Below are 16,923 nucleotides of genomic sequence, written 5' to 3'. Positions count from 1 at the left end.
TCTATCTATCTATCTATCTATCTATCATCTATTTATCTAACTATCTACATCCGGCCATTATCTATCTATCTATCTATCTATCTATCTATCTATCTATCTATCTATCTATCTATCTATCTATCTATCTATCTACCTATCATCTATCTATCTATCATCTATCTATCTATCTATCTATCTATCTATCTATCTATCTATCTATCTATCATCTATCTGTCTATCATCTATCTATCTATCATCTATCTATTTATCTATCTATCTATCTATCTATCTATCTATCTATCTATCTATCTATCATCTATCTATCACATTGCATTTTGGGGATTTGGGTGCATGCATGCACATTTGCAGGTCTACATGGATGCTCTGAGCACGGTCTGGAAAAGGTTCGCCATCACTGACCTAGAGGGAAGTGTCGGGAGCTGGATTTCCCAGCCTGCTATCCCAGTAGCGTCCCAGTACTGATGATACCTAGTTTGGTAATGAAATGCCTGCAAGAAAACAACCAAGCTCAGAGAGCACCAAGGACCCCACAATTCAATTCTGAGCTATAAATATTCTCTTCTATCTATCGTGTAGCATTTTGTTCAAATGTGCCCTACGCAAGCTCAGGATATATATTTTTTTAACAGTTGGACCATGTGTTTAATTATCTGGATTCCAAAATTTATCTTCTCAATGATTCTATCGAAACACTAAGAACATTTTCCCATTTCACGGCTCCTATCAAACATTTTGCTCTGTGCTGGCTTTTAAATGGCTTTTAAATATTATCACTGGCTTTTGTGCCAGGCAGCTGGTGCTGCAGACTGACTGGTTTCATTACTTTGTAGTTTTTTTAAAAAATAAGAATAAACTCCAGCAGTTCTCTGCCAAAAGCCTAACTCTGCACAGAAAAAAAACCAAAACAAGAGTGTTAATATTTTAGAAGGATGAGCGAAACATTTTGGAATTCAAATATTTATTGGCTACACTATGGAATTCTACACACAATTTCCCATAACCCCCTTTTCTCAGCCACTCTAAATCTAATATATTATATTCCCCCTGAGCTTTGTGATATGGAAGATCAAATATAAACCTTTGTGGATATTTGAGATATTACCCCTGGTGTAAAATGTCATTGCCGAGATATTAATAGTGACAGTTATAAAGGAACATGAATTCCAGGTCACGAAAGATCAACTGTGGTTTTTAAATTCAGTGGGCTGTTGTTGACCTAGAAGTTTAATTTGCAGATATATGGAGAATGGTCTCATCGTGCTCCAGCTTTCCCATGATCTTAGATACAACAGGGAAGTGGAAGGCCAATCTGAGAGTCCCGCTATTGAGAATTACAAGTGATGGGATCTTTGTTATAGTATTGTAGTAGTACTGTATTTTTCGGAATATAAACGCATCCTTCCCCCCTCCCCCCCCAAAAAAAAGCGTGGAAATGTTGGTGCGTCTTATACATCGAATGCAGCCATTTTTAGCCTCCATTTTGGTGAAAAATGCCCCCGTGTTGATGAAAAATGGGCCGTTTTTCACCAAAACGGGGGTGTTTTTGCTTTCCCCCACCCCCAGAAGTACTTTGCAGGCTTCAGCAGGGGTGGGGGAAGGGAAAAATGCCCCCATTCTGGTGGAAAATTGGGGCGTTTTTGCCTTCCCCCAGCCCTGCTGAAGCCTGCAGAGTGCTCCTGGGGGCCAGGTAGGACAAAACCTTTTTTTTCTAACTTACCTCTTCGAAATCTTGGTGCGTCTTATACACCAGTGCGTCTTATAGTCTGAAAAATATGGTAATTGAATAGGGAGGGGAGAAAATGGGAAAGCTATCTGAAAAATGCAGTTTTATTGAACAATATTTGTTGCCTTCCTCTTGTAGCAGCTGGGCAGAAATTCACTATATTATGACTAATACTTATTTTTATGGTCTGTTAAAAGATGGGGGACTTATCATTTATTGTCGCTGCCTGGGAATTCCTTTACGAGTGGGTGGATTAATACCTCATGCAGACCCAAATAAGAATTTCAATACAACTTCCTCTGTGAGAGTCACTGGAGCAAAGTCATTTGTGGGAGGGATTCCCTCCCCCCCCTTTATTGGTATTTATTGTTGATAACTGCTGAAGGGAATGTGTTGAATCTAAGCAGAGCGAATGTGTTTAAGGAGCATAAGGAAGTGGAAGAGGTACAGCACAATCCAATTTTAAAAGTTCTCTTAATATAGACAATCTCAATCAAAGTAGTTTTAGCCGAGTTTTAGCCAAATACTTTTAATCAAGGAGAGAAGCAACCTGACCCTTAGAACAAGGAGAAGGAGAAATTCCCTGACAGTTAGAACAATTAATAGATGGAACAACTCCCCTCCAGAAGTTGTGAATGCTCCAACACTGGAAGTTTTTAAGAAGATGTTGGATATCCATTTGTCTGAAGTGGTGTGGGGTTTCCTGCCTAAGCAGGGGGGTTGGACTAGAAGACCTCCAAGGTCCCTTCCAACTCTGTTATTCCATTCTAACCTTCTGGTGGAGTTGATTTCCTGCTATGGTCTTCCTGATAGCTTTGAGAACATCACTTCTACATCCTCGGTTATATAAGTTAACATGAGCTCAGGTCACAGCACGAGAATTGATGTGACGATTGCCTAGGAATGTTATGGAATACTTCCATCAGGTAAAATGATTTACGGCCAGGAAGGAACTGAGAAGTTGAAAACTTTGGTTGACTGTTTGGACCAGATCAAACTTTCGGACTGTTTTTCAATGTTTTGCCTTTTTCTTCATTTCCCTTCTACCTGCTGTGCTGAAACTTCAAAGTTTCCACACACTCTCCCCCTCCCCAATTCATGTTGACTGTAATGGTGATAAGAACTGGAATTATTGGTTGTTGCTTTATTTACAGTTCTTTATATCCTACCATTCAGGATAGTAATCTCCCCAAACCATTTAAAAATAAAACAAGCTATTATGTAGGGATACATGCCTGCATGTAAGCAAATGGTAGGTGGTTATAATAACCCTTGGATCATGGGAAGAGAAGCAATACAGTTGAACAGCCTTCATCCACCCTTCCTTCCTCTCTTTTCAAGAATCTTACCGCTTTTGGTTGTTTATATAAAAGGATTGTGGAATTGTGTGTATACACACACATACACACAGAGGAAATTTGTGTTTCCACTAATATCACATGCATTGGAAGGAGGCTAATCAGTTCTTAGACAACCCACTTACTGATTTATGACTGATTTTAATCCACTCGGATGGGTTCAGATTGCACAATCAAAAAAGTTTTGACTTGCATAATCTACGAAGCCACAATGAGCTAAGATTAAAACTAGCCAATCAAAATCTCTTGAGGGCATGCCACTCCTAAACCTTTCATTAGCCTACCCAAGTATGTTGTGCGAACACAGTCGGTGGCTGTGATTCTGCTCTTCTTCACACACCCATTGAACAGTGGCGACTTTCAGGAGTTCTTGCGACAGCATAAATGCGTGCTGTCTGTGGGTGAATGCCAGCAGCTGGATGAGCATCAAAACAGAAAATCAGACAGATGCTTTTATCAGTTTGGGCAAGATCGGGATGAGCTACGTGCGCCATTGGCGTTGCCAAAGTAACTCTGACGCTAAAAGCTTGTAATTTTAGGCCACATGACCTGTAACCATGGAGACCTGATCCTCATAATTTGCAGTGGCATGTTTTAGTAGCTTGTTCCTTAGCAGCACTGGGGTAAAGCAGACAGGGAGAAGAATGACAGACTAAGAGTGTATCCTTTAACTCTTCTCTCACTGGTGTGGATGAGAAAGCTTTAAATATGCCCTTCAGAAAAGTCCCAGTAATGTTGTATTAAAGGCTACCTGTAGCACATCCAAATCGGGGAGGGGAGGGGATATTTTCCATATCGACAAAGTCAACATTTGAGATTAAGGAGCATTGCCTACTAATATTTAAGGGACGTGGTGGCTCAGTGGCTAAGATGCTGAGCTTGTTGATTAGAAAGGTCGGCAGTTTGGCGGTTCAAATCCCTAGTGCTGCGTAACAGAGTGAGCTCCCGTTACTGGTCCAAGCTTCTGCCAACCTAGCAGGTCGAAAGCATGTAAAAATGCAAGTAGAAAAATAGGATCCACCTTTGGTGGGAAGGGAACAGCGTTCCATGCGCCTTTGGCATTTAGTCATGCTGGCCACATGACCACAGAGATGTCTTTGGACAGCGCTGGCTCTTTGGTTTTGAAAAGGAGACGAGCACCATCCTTAGAGCTGGAATCGACTAGCACATATGTGCAAGGGGAACCTTTACCTTTACCTACTAATATCTGACTACTGTCTTTATAATAAACTCAGACACACAAGCATTTCACCCTGGAATGTGTGAAATTCTTATAAGAAACTTGGCTAATCTTATATCAACCTCCCATTCCAAGCATTCATATATCATTTTTATTAAGATTTTTTTAGCTATAGTAAAATATAATATAAACTAAATTTAAGGAACGAAAAATGAAATAGTTGTAAAATGTAAAAGGGGGAAAAAGATAAAAGTATATTACAGAAAGAGGAAAAAAATACATAAAGAAGGGACATTCCAAACTTTATCACAAGCATAAACAAATTTAGTCGCTCTTCGCCCTCACTGAAGTTGCAAAGGAGAAAATTCTGCTTTAGAGAATAATAAAAACATGCTTTATTCTGCCAGGTGTTAAGAAGTTGGCATTATTTGTGTTTGGCTGAGCATGTTATGTGATCCTTGGATTGTGGATTATGTCCAGCTGTGTGGAAGGAGTCCAAGTATTGTCTTTCAATTTTATCTAGTGATGGTCTTGCTCTTCTGTTTATTTCAGCTTTTCAAAAGAATTATAAAAATAAAGTCATGCTCCACTCCTGGTAACCACTTGGCCGTTGCTATTTTTGGAAACTGTATAATTTGTTGTTTACTTAATCCAGGTTAATATTTTGTCTTTCTAGTCTAGCATTCACTCCTGAGATTTCCAACTGCCTCTCTATCCTTAGTTTTTCCAGAGTTCATAAAAGTGACCTAGTACTGCTATCTAGCTTTGGCGGTTACATTTTGTTGCTGTTTTTTAGTATTATTAGTAATGCAAATGCATTCCTTTATGCGAATGTTCTAATCTCCTGTACAAAATGAGTTAATAGTCTTTTGAGCACCCCTTGTGAGGCAAAATGAGAAGTAAAGAAAATATTCTTTTTTCTGAGAGAAAAGGATTCACATACACAGATGCACACCCTGTTGTTGTTGTTAGTTGCGAAATCATGTCCGACCCATCGCAACCCCATGGACAATGTTCCTCCAGGCCTTCCTGTCCTCTACCATCCTCTGGAGTCCATTCAAGCTCACGCCTGCTGCTTCAGTGACTCCATCCAACCACCTCATTCTCTGACATGCCCTTCTTCTTTTGCCCTCCATCTTTCCCAGCATTAGGCTCTTCTCCAGTGAGTCCTTCCTGCTCATTAGGTGGACAAAGGATTTGAGGATCTGGCCTTCTAAAGAGCAGTCGGGGTTGATCTCCTCTAGGTTGACCAGTTTGATCACATTGGTATAGGCAACGTTGTGTCATTCAGTGATTTGTGCTTATCCAATAACTCTTGATTAATCACTTCATTGTACTGTGAAAACATCTATAAAGTCTATAGAAGCCTTAATAACCTCTTTCCTCTTTTCCCTCCTCCATATTAAGTGCATATATTGTCACAGAAAGCACGAGTAATTTCTTTTTTTCTATAATATGGCATTTGAGCACCTCCTGAGGCACGGCTATATTTTCAAAGAACAAATGAGACATAAACAGCACGGTTATTTTTTCCCCCTTGATAGTGTCGAAGCAATCAAAACATTTGTTCTCTGCAGACTTAAGGGCTTGTAAAATTGCAGTTGGCTGCTAATCATTCTATACCTTTAGCAAAATTCCAAATTAAAGCAAGGATCGGAAACCATTGAAGGTCAAAAAGGTTCTTTCATTCAGCTGAACAATAAAGTGCCTGCGTTCTTTAGGGGAGAAAAATGGGTTGGATGCTATCGATCAGAGCTGGGCGGCCTATGAATGGTGCTGAGAACCACTCAGCAACATCTGGAGCCCCACATGTTAAATAGATTGCTGTCATAATGAAGTAAGCCGTTCCCTAATTGTTATTGAACAAACCATATTCAGAATTGATAAACTAGGTGGTTTGGAGACCACTTGTTAACATTGGGCTTGCATAAAGCAGATTCAGGTTGAAATCCCCACTTGATCTTAAGATGAGTGATGCTACAGTGGGATTCAGCCGGTTCAGGCAAACTGGTTGTTAAATTGCTGGTTGGCCTTGCCCCTTCCAGAGAGTCCCCACACACACCGTTTTGCTTGCAGGAGACTGCAGAGAGGCCTACTAGGTCCAAAACAGGGCCCAGGGATGTGTGGTGCTTCCCCCCCATGGCCCGTTTTTGCTTCCAGGAGACTGCAGGGAAGCCTACTAGGCCCAAAATGGGCCACAGGGGAGGCCGAGTTCTGCCTGTCACACCCCCTGGCCATGGCCACCATAGCCACGCCCACCCAGCCGGTCATTAGGGCAGAGGACCAGTTGTTAAATTATTTGAATCCCTGGTGGTGTACCCTCAGCCCAACACTCTTCCTTGGGAATTGTGGGAATGCAATGAGAGAAACTTTCCCCTTCTCTAAGTTACTAGGAGGAGATAGAAATATAATGATAGATCCGTGAATAGTTACTAAACATGCAGTATTATAATTTAGGACACGTGTGCGTGTATCCAGCCCTACTAAGATGCCGAGCTGAAGCTAGCCTTTTCCAGATGCAGCCCACATACAGTGTGGAAATTGCTCATGGTGACAAAATAATGGATCATTTCCCCTTGCCTCTTTACAATCTGGCCACTTCGGGATGTGCTCATGTAGTTTTCTTAACCATAACAACTTCACCATTGCTGCTTTATGGGGTATTTTTGGAGCACAGGTACTTCAGGTAGATGCCCTAAAAGGGACCGCAGAGCTCAAAGACTGGATAAACGTTGCCCATAGCAACTGCCATAGGGGTACGATTACGCAGCAGTTGGAATAACGTAGATGATGTTCTTGTTGTGACTGCCACCAAAATGATATTTTTATAACCACGTCATGTGTTACAATCTGGTTTTGTTACATTAACCTACTGCTTTCTGGTTTTGCCATTGTATTGTTTATTGCATGTTATTATATACGCCGTATGCTGCCTAAACTTCTCTTTGAATTGAGCTCATGTATAAATGTAATATTTAACTCTGTGATTGCAGGAATTTGTTCATGTATCATAAAATGAAGCTGCAGTCCATTTAACAGCAAAGGACCCCATCAATCATTTAAAAAAAAAATCATAGCAGGGAATAGAAATCCAGAGTTCTTATCTTCCAAAGTGATATTCAGTACAATATCCTCCCAAGAAGATAGAAATGGGATTGCACATGACACTTCAATTGTATCCATCAGGGCTGCTCTCCAGATGCTTTTATCACATTATTATTCTCTAAAGTCACATGGTGTGGGAGAGATAACCTTGGAAAAAGCATCATTAGAAGAGCAGGGACAGAAGAAGCATGTGCTAAGCCCAGGGACGTAGGACAGTATTAGAAGAAGACTTAGGTTGAATTCTTTTTGATCCCCAGGTGTAAAAGACAGGTGGAAGCGAAAACACAAGCAGACCTGCAAGATTGTGTTATTGTAGCCTATCACCAAAATGTTTCAGAATAATCTTTCTGTAGAATGAATTTCCTGATCTGATGTACGTTGTAGGGCTGACACATGGACAATCCTGAAGAATTCTAAGAGCTTTAGTCTTAAGTCTTCTGAAGGCATTGTGTTCCAAGTTCTGCCAGACACATTTATCCAAAAGAAATCTCCAAACATACTCGTAGGAAACAGATACAGATTGACCAAGTTGGAAGGGAACTTGTTAGTCATCTAGTCCAACCCCCCACCCAAGCAGACCCTACACCCTTTCTGATAGATGACAGTCCAGTCTCTTGAAATTATGAAGTTCCCAGAACTTCTGAAGGCAAGCTGATCCATTGGTTGATTGCTCTCACTGTCAGAAAATTTCACCTTATTTCTATGTTGAATCTCTCCTTGGTCAGTTTCCATCCATTATTCCTTCTCTGGCCTTCAGGTGCTTTGGAAAATAGCTTGACCCCCTCCTCCTAGAGCATCCTAAAACAGGTTTTAGACAGCAGCTTTCCTAGTTCTGTATTATTCTTGTGATACAATATTTTCTTTTCTTGTGATGTATAATTAATTCCATGTCTTTCTTGGGCTTACACTAAAAGTCAACACAGGCATATTTTTTTTACATACATAAATATACAAGGAAACATACTTGTGCCTAAAAACCAGTTGTAGAGGGGTATTTTTGTTTTTTATTTGATTTGCTTTTGCATCACAAAGAGGATTAAAATTTAAGATCTGTTGATTTATAGGTGAAGGAAGCAATGCAAAGAATCCACGACAGAGGTAATATAGGAAAATTAATTCTGGATGTGGAGAAGACACCTACTCCTTTGGTAAGTTACAAGAAGTAGAAGATTTCAACTCCAACATTGATCAATATGTGAATATTGAAGAAACCTTTGCACCGTTTATTAGCCCCCTGGGTGACGTGTTGGGTTATTGTTTTAGAGGTATTTTTATTACCAAATTCCTCAATACCTTCAACAATGGCAGAACTTCTAATGTTCTATCTTCACTGGAAAAGTTCTTAAATTTCAGGGATATATGAAAATAGCCCGTGTTGAATTGTCAAACATCAGGAGTTGACCATAGAAGAGGTTTTATGACATTTGTATTATATCATAAAGTTTTATGATAATGTTTATGTCATGAAATGTTCTATCAATTTTGCAAAATTTCAATTCCGTGAAAGTCAATTCCATGAAAGTTTAAAATGCATTTGGAGATCTGCCAGTTGGTGATCATGCCTTTGCAAATCATTGCTTGGATCCATCATTTCTCCTTTTACTCAAAACACCTTGAAAATGACACAAACCTGGATGGGTTGGGCATCTATGCGTGTGTAAGAGATGATGGTGATGAACTTAAAGGTCACTCCCAAAATTATAGCACTCCTCCCCTTTCATCTTGTTCTTGCAATTCTTGACAAAGTTTTGGAACGGTGATACCTCTGCCTTTAGGGTCTTCTCCATTAGGCTGATTGCTTTGCACATTAGCAAGAGAATTATATTGACTGATGTGCATCCTGTCGGTTCCGTCTCGTCCCCAGATGGCCAACGACAGCACAGAGACCAGCGAAGCTGCCGAAGAGGAAGAAGACCACGAGGGGGACAGTGAGAACAAAGAGTGTATACCATTCATTCAACAGTAGTTGAAAAAGGTGGGAAATGAGAGCTGGACGAGTTGATGAAGCAGAAGAAGGGAATACAACTGGGGAAACCCATTTTGTGCACCAGTGAACAAACGCTCTAGTACAGTGTGTGCTGTTTTGTTTTTCCTTTTGTCTGCAGTCAGCTGAGCTATCAGGTGTTGGTCATTGATGTTTTGAACTGAAGTGCCATTCTGACTTTCCCAGTATTACGACATTCCATCCTGTGGTCTCCAGTTTGCCTGTAAGAGTCTTGTTGAATACCTATCAAAAGCCTTATTGTCATCTACAGCGATAGGAGACACAAAACATCTTTCCATGTTGGTTCCAGAAAATAAATTTTTGATCCACTTTGATAGGGTTGACATGGGTTAGTTTTGGAGAGAAGCGGGGGATGTTAGGTTCTGTAGACAGGTAGTCCATATGTACAATAATTGCAGATATGCATAGCCTGGACTCTTCTTGGCATTTTGGTCACTTAAAACATGAGTATGCCCAGACCAAGTCTCCCACCTATTGCCAATTTTATTTAGGTAATTTAAAATTAAAACAGAGAGCCAGTTTAATGTGATAGTGAAAGCATCAGTCTAGAAAGCAGGACAATGTAAATTGTAATTCCACTTTGGGAACCAAGCCAGTTGAATAATCTTGGGCCAGTCATTTTCTCTCAGCTCTAAGAACCAGGCAATGGCAAACCACTTTTGAAAAACCTTGCCAAAACAGGGGGAGGGGTGGAAATCCTTCAGGCAATCCAATCTGAGAATTGGACACCATTGAACCAAAGAGAAACAAGTTAAAATTAGTGATTTGATAATATGGGGCTGGGGGTGGGGATGTGGATGAAAGGAACTCAAGCTATTAAAATGTATTTACAGTGAAGGAAACAAGAAAAAAAATATTTCATGCTTGCTTTCTCTTTGGTGACACCTAATTTTTCTCTTTCCCCAGCCCCATGACCTGTTCAGACTGATCCACAGGCAAACTTCCTACTCATGTTTTGTAATAAGTGGGAAAGTTAGTACAAATAGACCCCCCCCCCCCCCACTCTGTTGATAAACTAATACAAAGCCTTAAACCATTGCATAGGCCAATGTTCTCCTTCATGACAAAATTCTAATCATTAACTGGGCAATGATATGAATGAACCCTGATAAATTCATTTGCACACAAAGCCCTATCCGACTATACATTTGGAGAACTGTTCATGATGTATCAATTAATGGGCATCTTCTCCATTATGGGCCTAAAGAAGGAAAATCCTCTTTTTGAATCACAAACTAAGGCAATTGCCAATTTTTCCTGCTCTGTAAAATCACTCCATCTTTATTAGACAAGCAACTCCTTCTCATTTCTCAAGAAAATACCTCATGTGTACAATATTGTTTGGTATATACAAAGAAAACAATCCTCAAGAGATGCAAAGATACGCTGATTTGTGTAACTCTCAGTGTATAATACTTGTTGCGGGAATAGTAGTGCTCAGACTCCACCAATGAATTAAAATGGGTTCATTGAAAATATTGCCAACAAATGTTTACAGTTGGTTTGCCTAAATTATATTATTGTACAAAGAAAATTCTTTGGAATGACTTTATACTTTCCTATCCTAAACGTTGGTTTAGGATCTTTTTTTTTTTTAGCATTGTTAAGCAAAACAGCACTCTTAATAATACTTAAAGTAGCTCAAGAGTAAATAGCTCCACTCAACACATTTAAAGAAATATTAGTCTCTTAATGCTTTATCCAAATGCTGACACTTTGTGTAAACCTCACTTGTCTCACTTCTTGTCTCATTACTATTTTTCTTATAGGCAAAGAACTGGGATGCCATATCTTGTACTCACAGAGAACGTAGATTTCCTATGCAGTTTTAGTGTTATCCGCTTTATTAATCAAAGGAAATATTTGTCCAAATGTCTTGGAGAGCCACTAAATCATTACTAGCATCTTTCCTCAAAAGAAAGATGCATTTGGATTAACGTATTATTTGAAACATTTTATTTTTCTAATTTTCTGTTACGTGCTTTTTGTCTGTTGAACCGTTGGGTTCTGTTAGGATCCTAAAACATTGACTTTGACAATAAGTCATTTTACAAAGACAATTCTGTTCTGTTCCTTGAAGTTGTTGATCAAACCACTTCAAACTTCAAACCACAGGTGAAAACAAATCAAGTTAAGGATGATTAAAAAACCCAAAGAAAGGGAGGGAGTTGAGATATCAAGATGTTAGAGTAATTGATCATTATTTGTACACATCATTTAGTATAAATGTATCCCTTTTCAGAGTGGTAGAAAATAAAACAGCCGGTCTAAATGGTGGTGTGTAGTTCAATAAGACTTAATAGGAATTTTATTGGTTTTTAGAAAGTGGCATTTTTGCCTTCCCCCAGCCCTGCTGAAGCCTGCAGAGTGCTCCTGGGGGCTGGGGAGGACAAAAACTTTTTTTCTTACTTACCTTTTCGAAATCTTGGTGTGCCTTATACACCAGTGCATCTTATAGTTCAAAAAATACGGTAGATTGGAATTCTAACAGGTCTGAGACTTAATCCAGAGCTAGATTGGGACACAGATCCATTCAAATAATGTATTTGATTTTGAAAATCGATCGGATTCTATGATTTGCATTGACTCATAAAACTGACGTGAGTCAAGTCAAATGTTTGGATCAAACAAGCAGATTGATTCAATTATTTTTTTAAAGGCCATTTTTTGCATCACCATCAACAATAAAAATTCTTTAATTTTTAAATCCAGGGCACTTCAAAAGGATCCAATAAGATTTAAGCACCTGTCCAATGTATTTTTAAAAAAGTCAGTTTGTTTTCAATACTTGATCGAATCGCTTTCAGGTGCATAATCTTCTTCGGACAGAATGTTTGCACATTAGTAAAAAATGACCAGCTTTGATTCAAGCCTTGCTTATGGAAGCATTTCACTGGCAGCATCGTTATAACCACACTGTTGTTTATAAGAGCCTGCTCTAGTTATCTATTGCCCGGCCAATAGATTTTATATCCATCATTAAAATAATATTCCTGCAACGTTCCAATTCTACCACCATCGGCCTTCTCTTATTACCCAGGTATCTCTAGCAGTGCAACAATGATTAGTAGCCTCTTTCTTCATGGATTGGTTTCAACCCAGTTTTGAAAGCCATTTAAATTGCAGCTGTTGCACATTTGTGTTACCATTCCATTTTTGTGATTCATACGGCAGCCCTTTTTGTTTTTCTGCAATGAATCAATGTATCTCCGCAGCATGCCCATCTCTTCAAGAATATAGAAGAAAGCAAAAAGAAATGGAATGAAGGGATCATGTCAAACAAATGCCAAAAGAATGCCATGTTTTAGGTATGCTTTAAGGGCAGGAGCCATTGCAAGCTTAACACTGTAATCAAATCAAACTTTATTATGGTCATTAACCAACATATACCAGTATCAAAAGTTGCCTCTTCCAAGAAGATCAGCTGAGCCTTCACTTGAATCTTTCTTTTAGATTTTGGAGGACAGAGGTGACTTTGGTAAACACTCCTGAACCTTTCCGCATCATTGTAGCTGTTCACATATTTATCTACTTGTTTTTTTAATTCAATCCTCAGAGATGCCCAGCAATTAGAAATTAGACCAGTGACAGCCAAGAATTGATCATAAGCTCCTAACTTAAGCAGGGGCAGATGCTTTGAAACTTCCATCTTTTGACATTTTTACGAGTAAAGTTTTTGAAAGAAAACTTTTAGAAGTAAGGCAAAGCTGCAGGGATTGCTTTTGATGGAAGAGATTCATCTCCATGGCTAAATAACAGAATAACAGAGTTGGAAGGGACCTTGGAGGTCTTCCAGTCTAACCCTCTGCTCAGGCAGGAAACCCTATATCTTTTCAGACAAATAGGCTAACTTTAAGATGAAGCAGAGTTCTGGAGCACGGAGAGGGAAATGTTACAATGTTTTCTGCACCATGCATGTGGTAGAAATAATGCATAAATCCCTAAATCTCTTGTGCATCCTCCTGGATACATTCTTCCTCACTCATTCGTAATGTTTTGTAATCCCTTAGGCCTGACTTCTAATCCATTGTCCATCAGACTTACATTGCAGAAAGAAAAAAATGTATTCTTACTTTCCCTTGGCCAGGTTTGTCCTTCTTGATGATGGCAAAGATACCCAGAAGGCAGCCAGCCCAAAGCTGAAACCTCTCGCCAGCAATGCAAAATGTATTATTTCATCCAATTCTCATCTTGAGTGGAGGAGATGAGGGACAAAAAACAGGACATATCTTCTGTTTCCAACAAGCCTGGAAGAATAGGATATTCAGCAAGAATAGGATAGCTTTATTGATTAGCCTATATAGGCCATATCAGAGCACAAGGTCCAAATGCATATCACCAATAAAATCCTATACGAACAATTTAAAATAAGAGTAGGGTAAAATACCAATAGTTACAGGACAGGATACAATATAATTTAATATATAAATATGTAAAATAGAATAAAATGACACAAAATTATATTTCGGTGTCACCCTTACAATCTACCCCAATCAGTCCCACTTACGCAGATCTCAACCGAACCATTTTGTTTAAGTACTGCGTTGAATGTTATATTTCAGGTTCTGATTGCACATAAAGTAAGTTGTTTTGATATGGGGATCCCAATGGGTCCTTCGTTTGGTATATGGACCAAGATACCTGTCTCTTACCCTCTTATATAAGCAACAATCAAATAGGACGTGAGCCAGGTCTTCTACCTCTGCCACTCCACAAATACAGAGACACTCATTGTAGGGTATAGAATGGGATCTCCTATGTTTGTATTAAATTATATTGCATCTTATCCTATAACTATTGTATTTTACCCTATTATTTTAAATGGTATAGGATTTTATTGGTGATGTGTTTGAACCTTGTGCTTTGATATGGCCTATAGGCTAATCAATGAAGCTATAAACTAATTACCCAAAAAATAGAATTAGGGGCTGACGGTATCATTTGAGAGAAAGGAAGCCAGAAAATTAATTGATGTTAGGTTAGCCTCGCTTCCCCCACATTTTAGAGATGTCGTGAAGATAGAACGTCTGTGATTCAGCTCCTTTTGTGCTTGAAGGCCAAGGTACACATGAAGTACGCTAAGTTTGCTCCTCTTCAGCTTTGATGTTGACTTTGGGTTGTTGGCAACTCAAGACAAATTGATCTCATGCTTGTAGTCCTGCAGCATTGCCAATATTGAAACAAAAGGGTGCGTATTGGTGGATCATTTCTTTGCTTACAACTCTTAATTGTGGACATCACTTCAGCAACACAACTCTCCTTGGATGCATTCTTTTGAAAAAAGCCGGTGCTTATATTTTATGAGCTGCAGAGAGGCTTTCGCATCAAGTGGGATCAAAATAGCCCAACATTCACGCCAACTTAGCAGTGCCGGTGATCCCTTGAATTCAATCTTACGTGCCTGAGCTTCACTGGACCCTGGATTTTCTCCTGGGATTAGGTGAAAAAGTGCAAAGCATTAGAAGCTCCTTTTAAACTCTTGTCTTACCTCCTCCCCATCTGTCCACAAAGCAACTGTATTTACCTAAAATTGCAGCGTGGCTCTTCAGGGAAATTTAGAAAGGGATATCATCGCTTGAATTTTGAAAGAGATAACTGCCCCAGGGGTGAAATCAACTTACCTTCTCTACCAGTTTGCAAATGTTGAGCTTTGCTCGCACGCACCCTCCCACACATGTGCAGAACCTTCCACGCATGCGCAGAGCGTCAAAAATGGAACGTGATGACATCTGGGCGGATGGGCAGCCACCACTGCTACCGGTTCGCCCGAACCGGATAGAACCGGCTGAATTGCACCACTGAACTGCCCACATCAGAATACATTGGAAGCACAGCAGGTTATAATGCCCCATATAGGTGAAGAAATACCTCTAGGTGTAAAGCAGTGGCAAAGTCTCAAAATGCATCATTAGCAAGTCTTGCTTTCAATGTGCAGGGAAAAACTGGATGGAGTTGGGAAACATTTTTAGTTTGCAATTCTGCCAATTTTGGGGTTAGGTAGAACCCTATCAAGACAGCAGGAGACATTATATAGAAAAGGAATTTTATTTAATCAGTATTATTACTGGGGAATAGAGTTCAGAATCTTTTGAGTCCCAAACCTCTTGTTACTAATCTACTTTTTCTCTAATGAATCGATTGCTTTCATCAAGTCAAAGGAAATGAGTTCCCAATTTGGATTATGGAACTATGACAGCCTCTCTTCATCATCCACCTGAACTAAGTAAACTGAAATGTTTGTTTTAACTGTTCTCTGTTGCTTTAGAGCTTTTGTTATATTGTGCCTACCAAGCAAATGATGTTTACATAAAAATATAAATAAACTACGAAGCATAGCATTAACTTTGCCTCGTGGCATTTAATCCAGCACATCTAAGGATTGACAAGGAAGGTGGGCTCGGGAAGAGCCAGGGTGGGTGGGTGGGTGCCAAACTTTGCAGACAGAAGTAGCCTCATCCAATTTCTAGGCTCTTCAGTAAAAGGTGCATTAAACCAGATGTACCTGCAAGTATGAGCTTCTTACTTCTGCAACCCAATACCTTGAAAACATGAAGATGGCATAGTGTCAGAAGAGCTAAAGATTGGTGGCATGGTTTCCCGGTATTTGAGAGGTTAGGGAAACATTTTATAGTTTAACTCAATGAGTGAAACTCTAGACATGGATTCTTGGTTGACTCAGCCTACCATTGTCAACCTTGGGCTAGCAACTCTAGGCTACAAAAATCATCCAACAAACAGGAGAGATGCAGAAGCAGCGGTGGGTTTCACATTTTCTTACCACCGGTTTGCCGTGCACGTCCCTGCTCGCTTTGCATGCCCTTATGCGTAGGCACCTGGCCTTCCGCGCACACACTTTGCTTCCACACACACCGTCTGTACATGCACTTGGCCTCAAAAATGTACCCAAATAGGACGGCATAGAGCCGAGGCGAGTAGACCCACCCGGGATTTCCGCTACCGATTCAGTTCCGAACCGGCTGAATACCAACTCTGTGCAGAAGACCTGGGGGTCAATGAGATTTTTCCGATGCAGATCTGGTAGCTTTACCTAATACTGAGTAGAAGTATCCCTTTAGGCAGGAACATTTTCTACCCCGCCTGAATTTAAGGCATCTTTCAGGAAGGGGTGCTTTTTCTCTTCAACTTTCCAGTCTGCAGCAGCCCTGCTGATTTTTTTTTTTTTTGAAAATCAGTTAAAATTGGCTATATTTCATTACCTAACTAGGCCACCTTACTGAAGGAGCTCTTGTATGTTTCTGCCACAGAGACATGCAGGTTTTTCCCAGCAAGATTGCCTTAGAGGACACATTCGACAGTCTAATAATGTCAGTATTGGAGTAGAACCGAAAACCCGTCAGGAGATTTGCCAGGAAGCAAACACACTGATCAATGGAACGAAACAGACACGTCCTTCCGGCCTCCCATCCGAGAAGATGCTAAGCCATTCCAAAAGAGCTGCAAGATTAAGATGGTCCTTTCATCTTTTCTCCACGCACGTCTGGAGGCAAAGTTTTTTTTTAGGGTTCACTGCATTCAGAAGCAGAACGGCAGA

At 39.9% G+C, this 16,923-nt stretch overlaps 1 protein-coding gene across 1 annotated transcript in view; it reads left to right on the top strand.

Moving 5' to 3' along the window:
• Window positions 1-15,713, top strand: part of VAT1L (vesicle amine transport 1 like) — a 62,326-nt gene extending 46,613 nt beyond the window's left edge. Inside the window, exons 8-10 of the mRNA XM_081963371.1 lie at window positions 8,431-8,514; window positions 9,231-9,341; window positions 9,472-15,713. Coding sequence (XP_081819497.1) covers window positions 8,431-8,514; window positions 9,231-9,332 — 186 coding nt within the window. The 3' untranslated portion in view covers window positions 9,333-9,341; window positions 9,472-15,713. The remainder of the gene's footprint in view (window positions 1-8,430; window positions 8,515-9,230; window positions 9,342-9,471) is intronic.
• The last annotated feature ends 1,210 nt before the right edge of the window (window positions 15,714-16,923 follow it).

This window comes from Natrix helvetica (assembly GCF_964273705.1).
Source record: "Natrix helvetica genome assembly, chromosome: 10".
Lineage (NCBI taxonomy): Eukaryota > Metazoa > Chordata > Lepidosauria > Squamata > Natricidae > Natrix > Natrix helvetica.
Note: the sequence above shows the minus strand (reverse complement) of the source record. Positions and strands in the feature narration are given on the sequence as shown.